Source organism: Crotalus tigris, unplaced genomic scaffold, assembly GCF_016545835.1.
Source record: "Crotalus tigris isolate CLP2741 ecotype Arizona unplaced genomic scaffold, ASM1654583v1 scf7180000020842.166937, whole genome shotgun sequence".
In the NCBI taxonomy this organism is placed as follows: Eukaryota; Metazoa; Chordata; class Lepidosauria; order Squamata; family Viperidae; genus Crotalus; species Crotalus tigris.
This window is the reverse complement of record NW_024098211.1, coordinates 120,081-132,093: the sequence shown is the minus strand read 5'-3', so window position 1 is coordinate 132,093 and position 12,013 is coordinate 120,081. Positions and strand designations below refer to the sequence as shown.

The window sequence follows — 12,013 nt, the reverse complement described above, 5'->3', positions numbered from 1 at the left end:
AGCAGCCACCCCGGCCCTTGTCTTGCCCCATGGCAATGGCACCCCCGCCCTGCCTTGCCTCACCCCGCAGGACGAGTCTCCTGCCCACCGCCCCACCTGCCAGAGGCTCCCGGGATATCCCCCAACCCTGTCCACCCCCCACAGGCATCCCTCCCCATGAGCAACATTGAGATGTCCACGCCCACCTTGGCCACACCCACCCAATCTGCCATGACCACCACAGCTGTACCCACCCAGTGGATCACGCCCACCTGGCACCCGGCGATAAATAAGTGGGCTTTGGGTTGCAGTTTGGGCACTCGGTCTCTCAAAGGTTCGCCATCACTGTCTTAGAATATTCAAAGAAGCCATCAACCTAAATCATTCTAGGATACTACATAAGATAATATAAATCGTAAGATACAAGCAACAGAATTATAGTCATAAGTGGATCTGGAAATAGATAATTGTCCTTGTGTTTAGTTGTTCTGGACTACATACATTCTATGCTAAATAAGGGAGTCATGTTATAGAGGTTAATTAATTGCTTTATTTCTAGGCTGCAAAAGGGATTTTACGGTCCATAAAATGCAATCCGGCGGCAATAGCTGATATTATCCCAGTAGACTTAGCTATCAACTTAACCATCACTGCTGGCTGGTACACTGCAGTTCACAGGTAGGGCCTCAACAGCTCTCAGAGAGAGTACTAACGACCAGATGACTGCAAAGAAATACAATCCTTCCATTCTCCCCCCCCCCATCCAGTCCCAACTGATGAAGCTTTTTGGATGAGATCTCCTCCTCCTCCTCCTCCTCCTCCTCCTCCTCCTCCTCCTCCTCCTCCTCCTCCTCCTCCTCCTCCTCCTCCTCCTCCTCCTATTATTATTATTATTATTATTATTATTATTATTATTATTATTATTATTATTATTCTCCTTCTTCTCCTCCTTCTCCTTCTCCCTCCTCCTCCTCCTGCAATTTTCTTTATATGTTTTAGTCTCCAGTCCCCTGATCATCTTTGTTGCTCTTCTCTGCACTCTTTCTAGAGTCTCAACATCTTTACAAACACCTTTGATTTTGCTGTACGTTTGTATGTACTGTATACACTCCTGCTTATATACCTGTATAATAAACATAGTATGAATATATTTTGTGAATTCTTTGGTTTTTTTTTATTATTTCTATTCTTTTCAGGCCCAAATTGCCAGTGATCTACAACTGTACCTCTGGAAGCCTCAATCCATTGTCTTGGGGAGAATTGGGTGAGTATTTTTATTTTTAAAGGATTCAGAAAATTCTATCAGACTTTTTGAATGGGAGTTATCCTTAAGGGCTTGCCTCACCATTGAGATTTCAAGGGCCGACAGTCTCCGTGTGGATAAGGGATTGTCTGTCGCATGGGATTCTTCACAAGATTTCATTAACACCACCTTACAATGAAGTTACAACTACTGTCTGTGCTTCTTGTGTGGAATATCTCGCAAGGCTTGCATGGCTGACAGTAGCCCAACTATTTATTTTATTGTTTTATTTGTCAATCTCTAAGGTCACCTTGTTGCTAATCGGTAAGCAGTGGCCTTAGACCAGTGATGGCGAACCTTTTAGAGACTGAGTGCCCAAACTGTAACCCAAAACCCACTTATTTATCACAAAGTTCCAAGGTCACATCAGCATTGTGGTGCCCTCAGGGGGGAGCAGGGAGGTGTCTCTGAGTGCCACCTCTGGCACGCGAAAACTGGGGGTGCAAAAATGGGCCACCGTGATGCAAAGAGCAAAAATGGCCGCCGCCACGCAGTGGGGTGCATCATGCAAGAACGGGGCAGGGCTAGTGAGTATCACGCAGGCCCTAGACCCGGCCCATTTGCAATGCATGCGTGCTTGCAGCTCTGTGCGCGCATGCACACATGTAAAATGCTTCCCCCTCCCTTTTCTTACAGTCCACCAATTGACAATGGTTGGTGACCTCTGCTCTACCATCTCTACTCAACCTTGCTAGTCGGCCGCTTTGCCTCCTTTGTGCTGGGTGGGGCTCCTGCTCCGGGTGGTGGTGGCGGCCTGATGGATCTGCTGGTGGCAGCGGTGGCACGCGTGCCAACATAGAGGGCTCTGAGTGCCGCCTCTGGCACGTGGGCCATAGGTTCGCCAACACTGCCTTAGACATTGACCAAATAAAGTCAGGGAGACAAAACACTCTTTGTAACATCACAATAATAATAATAACAATTATTAACAGAACCAGAGGTTGGGGGAACAGCCACGTTCTTCCCCTTTCTTCAGCTCATCTAAATCATGCGACTGGAAACCACGTCTGGTTTCCGGGGTTCAGATAGCACTTTGCCTTCTTAAGTTGACCTTTCCGATAAGGGTCGTGTTTTCATCTAACTACCTCAGTGGGTGCGGCATCTGTTTTCTCCCTTTCTGCAGAAATTAATGCGATACGTATCTATGAAAAAAACCCACTGGAGAAACCCTACAGGATCCCAAATGCCAGGATGACCTCGAGCTACTTGCTCCATCAGTACTGGACCTTTGCCTGTCACACCATCCCTGCTTTTCTCGGTGACCTCTATCTGCGGCTGATGGGAAAGAAGCCATGGTGAGATTGGATCTCCACTGTGGGGTGTGTAGGGGACAGTGTCCAAAAAAAAAGTCCAGCAATAGCAGTTTTAGGGAAGCACCCTGAAGAATGCAGGAGACTTTTTTCCAAGGAGGACCACCTTCTCCACCAATTTGACAGCTTTGGGGATTGCTCAAGAACAGCTCTTCCACATCTTTCAGCGTAATAATCCTCCCAAAAGCTTAGAAACAACGGAAGTGATTCCAATTAAAAATGCAATCAGCAAAATTCATGAGTAGGAGCCAGTTGTGGTCGTGGCGGCCCTTAAGACACACAACGTCCTTGGTTCCCCAGCGGTCCCATCAGAAAGGTCTCGGTGGATGTCGCTGGGAAAGGCCTTGAGGATAGCCCACCGTAGATATTTGAGGACCCTCTGAGGACAGACGCTACTAATCCTATCTCTCTGAGACGTTTCCGTTTTGCCTTTCAGGATGATGAAGGTTGCCGGGCGTTTGGACAAGACTATGAATCTCCTTGAATATTTCACCCGCCATTCCTGGGACTGGAGCTACGAAAATACAAACACGTTACTGAAAGAGCTCAACCCAAAAGACAGAACGGTAAGCGTCTTATCGAACCGCCGATCCGGTCAATGAAAATTAAAGAGTGAAAATGTGCATTCAGGCTAGGTTTCAGCTGGTTTCCAAAAGGGCAGATTCCTTCTTCGGAGCCCTAAGCAAGAGGCCAGTCCCTGTAGCGATAGGTGGGAAAGTCCTTGGGAGAAATTATCTCTTCCTCCAAAGGTGTGTTGTTGTTGTTGTTATTTTCATTTTCCCAGTGCTGTGCAAATACAATCCTCACTGCTGCTAATGCGTGTAATGTTAAATACACACTTCGCTGTATATTTGGAGGAAGAGATCATTAAGGAAATACTGGAGTATGCGGAAATGGATAGACTTGCACTGAAAATTAAAGAAAAAAGAAGATAAAGAATATTATCAAACATGGAACCTCAATCACTTAAACAGGAGCCAGTCGTGTGCTGCAGCTGCCAAAAAAAGCCAACACAGTGTTAGGCTGCATTAACAGAGGGAAGGGACCTTGGAGGTCATCTAGTCCAACTCCCTGCTCAGGCAGGAAACCCTATACCATTTCAATCAAATGGCTGTCCAGTCTTTTCTTGAAAACTTCCAATGTTGGAGCATTCACAACTTCTTTTTTTTTATTAAATTTTTTTTTTATTTTTTAAAACATACAATCATTTATAAAAATACAATAAAATTTTAAAGTAGAAACCCCCCCTTACCCTCCCTCCCACCCCCAACCCCCCTCCCTTCACTTCCCAGAGCAGAATACAGGGTTAATAATAAGAAAAAAAATTATAATAATTAAGAAAAAAGAAAAAAAGAAAAAAAAGAGAAGAAAAAAAATATCATAATTAACCTTTAACTCCATAACCTATAAAACAATTCTCTATAATATTTAATATTCACTCATAAAATAAATGAAACTTTTTAATTCCATACTTTTTCTGAATATAATCTATCCACCTTCCCCATACATTAATATATCTTTCTTGTGTATGATCCTTTAAATAAGCAGAAATTTTTGCCATTTCTGCAAAAGTAGATACTTTAAATATCCATTCTTCTAAAGTAGGCAAGGAATCTTTCTTCCAATATAAACCTACTAGTAACCTTGCTGCAGTTAATAAATTCAACATCAAAGTAGTTTCTTTTTCATTTAAGTCAACAAAAATACCAAGTAAAAATAGTTGAGGAGTAAACTTTATCTTTTTTCTAAAAATCTTTTGAATGTTCCACCAAATCATAATCCAAAAAGCCTTTACTTTTTTACAATTCCACCAAATATGAAAGTATGTCGCATCATTATTGCCACATCTCCAACATTTGGGCTGTATGTTGGAATACATACAAGATAAATTTTTAGGATCTAAATGCCATCTATAAAACATTTTATAAAAATTTTCTCTCAAATTTTGAGCTTGTGTAAATTTAACATTTCTTATCCAAATTGTCTCCCATAAATCCAATGAGATCGGCTCCTGTATATTCTGAGCCCATTTAATCATACAGTCTTTAACCAATTCTGTTTCCGAATCTAACTCTAATAAAACATTGTATATTCTTTTTATATGAGCCAGACTTTGGTTTTTAATCTGAAAAGCATTCACAACTTCTTGTTCCCCTGGTTAATTGTTCTAACTATATCCTGCAGGAGTTTGTATTTAATTCTAGGCTTCTTGCCTTGCCAAACAAATTTAGAAATATATTTTTGCCATTCCTTGTCCCGAAAAACTTATTTCTTATATAATGTTGAGCTTAAAATCAAGACTGGAATAATGCTTCCCCCCCCCCATTTTAAATAGTCTTCTTTCTGCTTAATCCCAGTTGTTCTGCTTTGACGTCTGTCAACTGACTTGGCCAGAATACATGGAAGATTACTGCTTAGGAACGAAGAAATACCTGCTGAATGAAGACATGGCTGGAATTCCTGCCACCCAGCAGTATATCAGAAAGTAAGACACATGACAATTTTTTTGTGTTAACTTTCACAACCTGAGAGCCAAATGCTTTCAGTGAATGAAATCGCTTGCTCACCACAAAATAGGGGCCTGGGCTGAATTGGAATGGTATATATGGTATATATATATATTAGAGTTCTTCCTGAATCCGATTGATAGGTATACATAATTAAAGTATAGATTATTAAAGTATCCATAATTAAAGTTGCCACAAAGAAGAAGAGGTCTCAAATTGTTGCAAATTGTATAGGGCAGTGGTTCTCAACCTGTGGGTCGAGACCCCATTTGGGGTCGAACGACCATTTCACGGGGGTCGCCAAACAATGCAGTCCGCCATTTTTCCCCCCTTTTCCTTAGCTGTGCTACTCCCTTTTATTCTATTGGCTTTTGAAAGCCAATAGAATAGACTCTCTTGAACAGAGTCTAATTCTATTGGCTTTCAAAAGCCAATAGGAATGGTCCAGGCTGTCTCTGCCCTGCTGAGCCCGCCAAAAGTCCCATTCTGCAAACGGTGCTGCACCAATTGAGTAGTCCTCGACTTACGACAGGTTGGGGGTCGCGGCATTAAAAAGGTTGAGAACCACTGGTATAGGGGGTTGACTAGAGCAGGGCTTTTCAACCTTTTCACCCATGGTACCACTTTTAGGATATGGCAATATCCGAGTACCACCAGTCGCCCAGCAAGGTGTCAAAAACTTGATGACCCCCGCAAAGAAATAGTGGGGGTGGGGTGGGGGTGTTTGGTTTTTATTCCCCCCCGTCTGCTGGGTGGTTGCAGCAGGTTTTGGTCACTTCACACGACCCTGGGACACTGTGACCGTCGTAAATAGGAATCAGTTGCCAAGCATCTGAATGTAAATCACAAGACCCTGGAGAGGCTGCAACATTCCAGCTGATCGGCGCTTCTTCTGGGCTCAGCAGAAGCACCAGGATCAGTGCTGAGCTCCAGCTGGAGCCTGGCACTGATCCTGGTACTTCCACTGAGCCCTGACAGCCCCGAAGAAGCCCTGATCCTGGCGCTTCCGCTGAATCCTGAGAGCCCTGCAGCTCCAGCCATCTCTCGCTCAGGGTGGTGCGGTGCTGCCACCGGTTCAGCTCATTCCCCTCCCCTGCTAAAACTTTTCTAGGATGGTCGCGTACCACCTGCCAGGTGCCAATGGTCCACAGGTGGTACCCTTACCACTGGTTGAAAAGCCCTGGACTAGAAGCCCTCCAGGGTCTTTCAAGCTCTGTTCTGATTGATTCCGGGGTCAACCTATTTTCCAAAGCAGCAAAAGGCAAAACAAGACTCAATGGATGGAAACTAATCAAGGAGTGTAGCAACCTGGAATTTAGGAGAAACTTCCTAACAGTGAGGACAATTAAGCAACCTAGAAGTCAGGAGAAATTTCCTAATGGCAAGAACAACCAACCGTTGGAACGACTTGCCTTCAGAAGTTGTGATTGCTTACAATCACAATAGTTATTTAGGTTTAGGTTAGTTAGGTAATCCAGGTAAATGTCATGTCTGATTCTTACATAATAACCTAGATCTCATCGCTCTTCCCACGAGACAAGAGAGTTAACGTTCTGACTGATTAATGGTAGGTGGAAACTGACATTGTTACGTGCAACTGCTCCAACATTTTATCTAGGTTGCATGAAGAAATCCCATGAGAAGCACCTTTAAGATCTGGGTCACCAAGGCTGACTCTTCTGTCCGGGTCATCTACCCCCCCCGTCCCTAAATGACCGCGATGATACGGATGAAGCGATTTGACTTTGGTCCAAGGTGGCACATGTTTGATAGGATGCCATCACACACTCTCCCTATTCCAGCTGGTGGTTGATCTGTTTTCTGTTGTGAATGATCTACCATTGGTAGTTCAGCTCCTCTTCTTTCTCTTCTCTCTTTTGTCAGGCTGAAGACTATCCAGTGGGCACTGAAGGCCACTCTGCTTGTGATCCTCTGGCGCGTATTCATTGCAAAGTCACAAATGGCTCGGAATATATGGTATTTCGTACTAAGCCTCTGCTACAAATTTCTTAGCTACCTTAGAGCTTCCAGCACCCTGACACATTGACTGCGCTTTCCGGGGATTGCTTGCCACACTTTGGAATAACCTTCAAGACAACTCCTGGTATCTGTCTGCTTCAACAGTAACAAGATACCTTTCAACTGTTTAAGTCAGGGGTCTTCAACCTTGCCAACTTGAAGACTTGTGGACTTCAACTCCCAGAGTTCCCCAGCCAGGAATTCTGGGAGTTGAAGTCCACAAGGCTTCAAGTTGCTTTTATGAATGATCTCAAACTGTAAACAAATGGACCTCATTGTTGCTTTTAGTGTAATGTGCTTTTTGAGACCATGACTGCGCTCATCCCCTAACGGACATCACTTGTTACACACTCATCACATAAGGTCACAATTGTGTGGCAAGACTCCTTTGAGCTGCAAGCTGCCCTTGTTAGGATGACAGAGATCCAAAGATACTTTAGAAAAACGATATAACCTGCAAGAAAATAGCTGATGAAAGCTTGGGCCACAACTAATTAGCTTATTAAAACAGCTTTATTTGTCTTCTACATTTTGAAATGCCAAAGATTGTGTAATCATGAATATTAAATTAATAGCATCTGTGATGATCTTCTCCTGGCACACCTATTATATCAATGAAGATTTAGAAATTGAACAGTGGCGATAGCACATTACAGTCATTCTTGCAAGATATAATACTATAAGCTTAGGAAGATCCACTTGTATCTAGTAAGTAATGGTTGTTGCTGGCTTCCTTTTTATAGTTATTGTGTTAAATCTTCTAGTTGGTTGTGACATTTTCCTGTGTGTTGTTCTTTTTTTTCTTCTTCTCCTTTTATTTGTAAGCCACGGAGTCATTAAAGAATTAGGAGGTCTGAAAATGGAAATGGTCCAGTAAATAAATATGTATGGAATGCTTCTCTGTGAATTTTCTGGAAAGTTTTTCTAACTTCCTCATTTAAGGAAGGTCTTAAGTAGACAAGGAATTCTCTTTGGTCTTAGAAGCTGGGTAGACGTAGAAGAATGCTGTCCATCAATAAACCTTTCTTTTTTACAGGTACCAACACCTTGACAACTCAAATATGTGTGATGGTGGGGGGGGGGGAAATCAGGAGTCAAACTAGCCAAACAAGAGAATAAAATTATTCGTCAATAATATTGTTTCAATTATTGCCAAATCCAAAGGCTCTTTCATCCCAGTTAATGATATGCGTACAATAATGTGATCGCAGTTCAAATGATCAGATGAATTCAAACACAAACACACACACACCTGATCATGCTTATGTAGAATTTGGCAGAGAGAGAGAGGGGGGGGAGTTGTGTACACACATTAAAAGGCAAAAACTAAGGCACAAATCCTGACACTCCCCCTATATTCCCACTGTGGATAAAAGAGCAGCGTGTGGGATTCTTCCAATAATTGTTCCCTTTTCATGTGATTATGAAGGCAGTATTTCTTTTCCACCATTGTGCAGAAATTTATGTAAGAGATACCTTCCAAAAATATTCCACGCTGAAAACCTTGTGATTACCTGAAGCTATTATAATCCCAAACTATCTCGTCCATCATCACTGGAGTTTCCTCTATCACAAAACCCCGTTTGTCTATGACCCATATTGACAACTGATTAGAAAGAAACCTTGGTGAGTATTGGGTCTGCCGTGTGAGGCGTGGGGAAGCAGTCAAAAAAGTCAAGATGGAGGTTTTAGGGAAAAGCCCTCTGAAGAATAGAGAAGAACCTTTTCCCCAAAAAGGAATTTTCCTCCAATGGGATTTTCCCATGCATTTTACCAGGAAAGATAGATAGGGCAGCCTAGAAAAGTCAGTGCCCTCCTAACCATACCCAAGCACTCCGAGTTTGTTGGCGATGTCCATTTTGCTCTATGAGTTCATGGTGACCTAACCCTAACCCTAAGTGGAATTTTCCTCCAATGGGATTTTCCCATGTATTTTACCAGGAAACATAGATAGGGCAGCCTAGAAAAGTCAGTGCCCTCCTAACCATAGCCCAGCACTCCGAGTTTGTTGGCGATGTCCATTTGCTCTATGAGTTCATGGTGACCTAACCCTAACCCTAAGTGGAATTTTCCTCCAATGGGATTTTCCCATGTATTTTACCAGGAAACATAGATAGGACAGCCTAGAAAAGTCAGTGCCCTCCTAACCATACCCAAGCACTCCGAGTTTGTTGGCGGTGTCCATTTTGCTCTATGAGTTCAAGGTGACCTAACCCTAAGTGGAATTTTCCTCCAATGGGATTTTCCCATGTATTTTACCAGGAAACATAGATAGGACAGCCTAGAAAAGTCAGTGCCCTCCTAACCATACCCAAGCACTCCGAGTTTGTTGGCGGTGTCCATTTTGCTCTATGAGTTCATGATGACCTAACCCTAACCCTAAGTGGAATTTTGCTCCAATGGGATTTTCCCATGTATTTTACCAGGAAACATAGATAGGACAGCCTAAAAAGGTTAGTGCCCTCCTAACAATACCCAAGCACTCCGAGTTTGTTGGTGATGTCCATTTTGCTCTCCGAGTTCATGGTGACGTAACCGTAACCTACTACAAAAAAGATGTTGAGAATTTGGAAAAAGTGCAGAGAAGAACAACTAAGATGATCCAAGGCCTGGAGACTAAAACATCGGGAGAATGGCTGCGGGACTTGGGTTTGGCTAGTCTAAAGAAAAAAAGAAATAGGGGAGACATGATAGCGATATTCCAGTATCTGAGGGGCTGCCACAAAGAGGAGGGGGTCAAATTATTCTCCAAAGCACCAGAAGGCAAGACGAGAAACAATGGTTGGAAACTGACCAAAGAGAGAAGCAACCTGGAATTAAGGAGAAACTTCCTAACAGTGAGGACAATTAACCAGTGGAACAGCTTGCTACCCGAAATCATGGGCGCTCCATCACTGGAGGTTTTTAAGAAGAGACTAGACAGTAATTTATCTGAGATGGTAGAGGTTTTCCTGCTTGAGTGGGTGGCTGGACTAGAAGACCTCCAAGGTCCCTTACAGCTCTATTCTATTCTATTCTATTCTATTCTATTCTATTCTATTCTATTCTATTCTATTCCATTCCATTCCATCCTATTCTTGTAATATTCAACGTAACATCAAGAATAAAATAGTCCTGGAATAGCCCTTCCACCAAACTTCAATATTCTTCTCTCCATTGGATTCCAGCTATTCTAATTTGGATGTCAGTCAACTGATTTGGTCAGAAGACACGAAAAAGGACTGCTTAGGAAGCTAAGGAGTAGCTGATGAAAGAAGACATGGCTGGAATTCCTGCAGCCCAGACAGCGTATGAGAAAGTAAGGCATGTACAATCTTTCGTGTTACCTTTTACCGCCTTAGAGCAGAATGCGTTCCGTGGATGAAATTGTGTTTGGTCATCGCAAAGCAGGGGCGTGAAATGTTTTTGGTCTGAAAGTCACACATCGCTTTGAATGTTGTACTGGGGACTAACACAACTTCCTTAGGTTACCTATCAGGTCTGTTCCTATAAGATGGGTGTGGTTTCCATTCTGACAATATTCAGTCTTACAACAGTTTGAATGTTATGGTGAACAGTGGGTAGAAACAGCAGTTGGTATCTGGAGTTGGCCTTTTCAAGCCTCCTATCTAAATTGGATGAGGAATCCCTGCGAAAAGGATTAAGATCTGGGTCAGGCTGACCCAGAAGGCTGATTCTTCTAATCCTGTCATCCATCCTCCCTTCTCTTTCCTTAAATGACTGGGAAGATGCGGATGGAACTATTTCATTTTGGGTCCGAGACAGACAGAAGGAAATCACTTATCAATATGACGGGTATTTCATTCCAGCTGATGGTTGATCTGTTTTATTTTCTGAATCTTCTGGCACTTACATTTAATACCCTTCTCTCTCTCTCTCTCTCTCTCTCTCTCTCCTTCTCTTTTTCTTTCTCCTTCTCTCTCTTTCTCCTCTCTCTTTTTCTTTCTTCTTTCTCCTCTCTCTTTCTTTCTCCTTCTCTGCCTCCCTCCCTCTTTCTCCTTTCTTCTTTTTCTTCTCTCTCTCTCTCTCTGTCTTTCTCCTTCTCTCTCTCTCTCTCACCATAGGGCAATTTTGAAAAGTGCAATGACGCAGGCAAAATACTTTTCCTGAGAGCATAAAAAAAAAAAAACTTTTGCAAAGCTCGTGATGTTGTTGCTTTAGGAGTTCTCTCCCTCTCTCTCCTCTCTCTCTCTCTCTCTCTTTCTCCCTCTCCCCCCCCCTCTCTTCTCTGTTTTGCCAAGCTAGAAATCATTCTAGCTCAGTACAAAAACAGCCAGGGAAGTGGTTGAAGCCTGGGAAATGGCCTCTCCTCACTCCATCACTGAAAGTTTTTAAGAAGAGGCTGGACAATCACTGTCTGAGACAGTGGTTCTCCTGCTTGAGCAGGGGGCTGGACTAGAAGACCACCCAAGGTCCCTTCCAGCTCTATTCTATTCTTAAGAGGAGTGCTGATTCACCACCGGCTTATCAAGTCGTTAGGAGGCGAGGACTTGGCAGCACAAGGAAACAACGGCCAACAACTGAATAGCCGGCCAATCCCACCCCAATCCACCACTAAAAAGCCACACACAATCACACACCATACAGTATAAACACTACACCCAGACTAGCCCAAAGCACACACTCTGCTAGAGAGAATTTCTCTGAGGATGGGCTCCAGGTGTCCAAAAGCTCGGAAGATTAAATCTCTGGTCCCAGTGACCAACCCAGACTGGGTCTTGCAACATTGTCCTGGGACGCGTACATTTGCCTTCATTTGTGAAAAGATCACTGTAATATATGTATATATTGTGGTAAACCTCTGCTGCAAGTTTCTTAACTACTTTAGAGCTTCCAGCATCCTTCAGTATTGAATATGCTTTTCTGGGGTTTCCCAAAGGTGCTTTTTTTCACGA

At 43.1% G+C, this 12,013-nt stretch overlaps 1 protein-coding gene across 4 annotated transcripts in view; it reads left to right on the top strand.

Annotated features, from left to right (window-relative positions):
• The window catches only part of LOC120319579 (fatty acyl-CoA reductase 1-like), a 31,416-nt gene extending 21,000 nt beyond the window's left edge, over positions 1-10,416 (top strand). For 3 of the 4 annotated variants that reach the window (XM_039368586.1, XM_039368585.1, XM_039368583.1), the window contains exons 7-12: positions 539-657; positions 1,176-1,243; positions 2,406-2,577; positions 3,029-3,158; positions 4,950-5,077; positions 6,984-7,272. In XM_039368586.1, the coding sequence (XP_039224520.1) occupies positions 539-657; positions 1,176-1,243; positions 2,406-2,577; positions 3,029-3,158; positions 4,950-5,077; positions 6,984-7,146 (780 nt within the window). In that variant the 3' untranslated portion in view covers positions 7,147-7,272. Of the gene's footprint in view, positions 1-538; positions 658-1,175; positions 1,244-2,405; positions 2,578-3,028; positions 3,159-4,949; positions 5,078-6,983; positions 7,273-10,285 lie in introns of those variants that run through there. The other variant, XM_039368584.1, reaches the window with a different exon arrangement.
• The last annotated feature ends 1,597 nt before the right edge of the window (positions 10,417-12,013 follow it).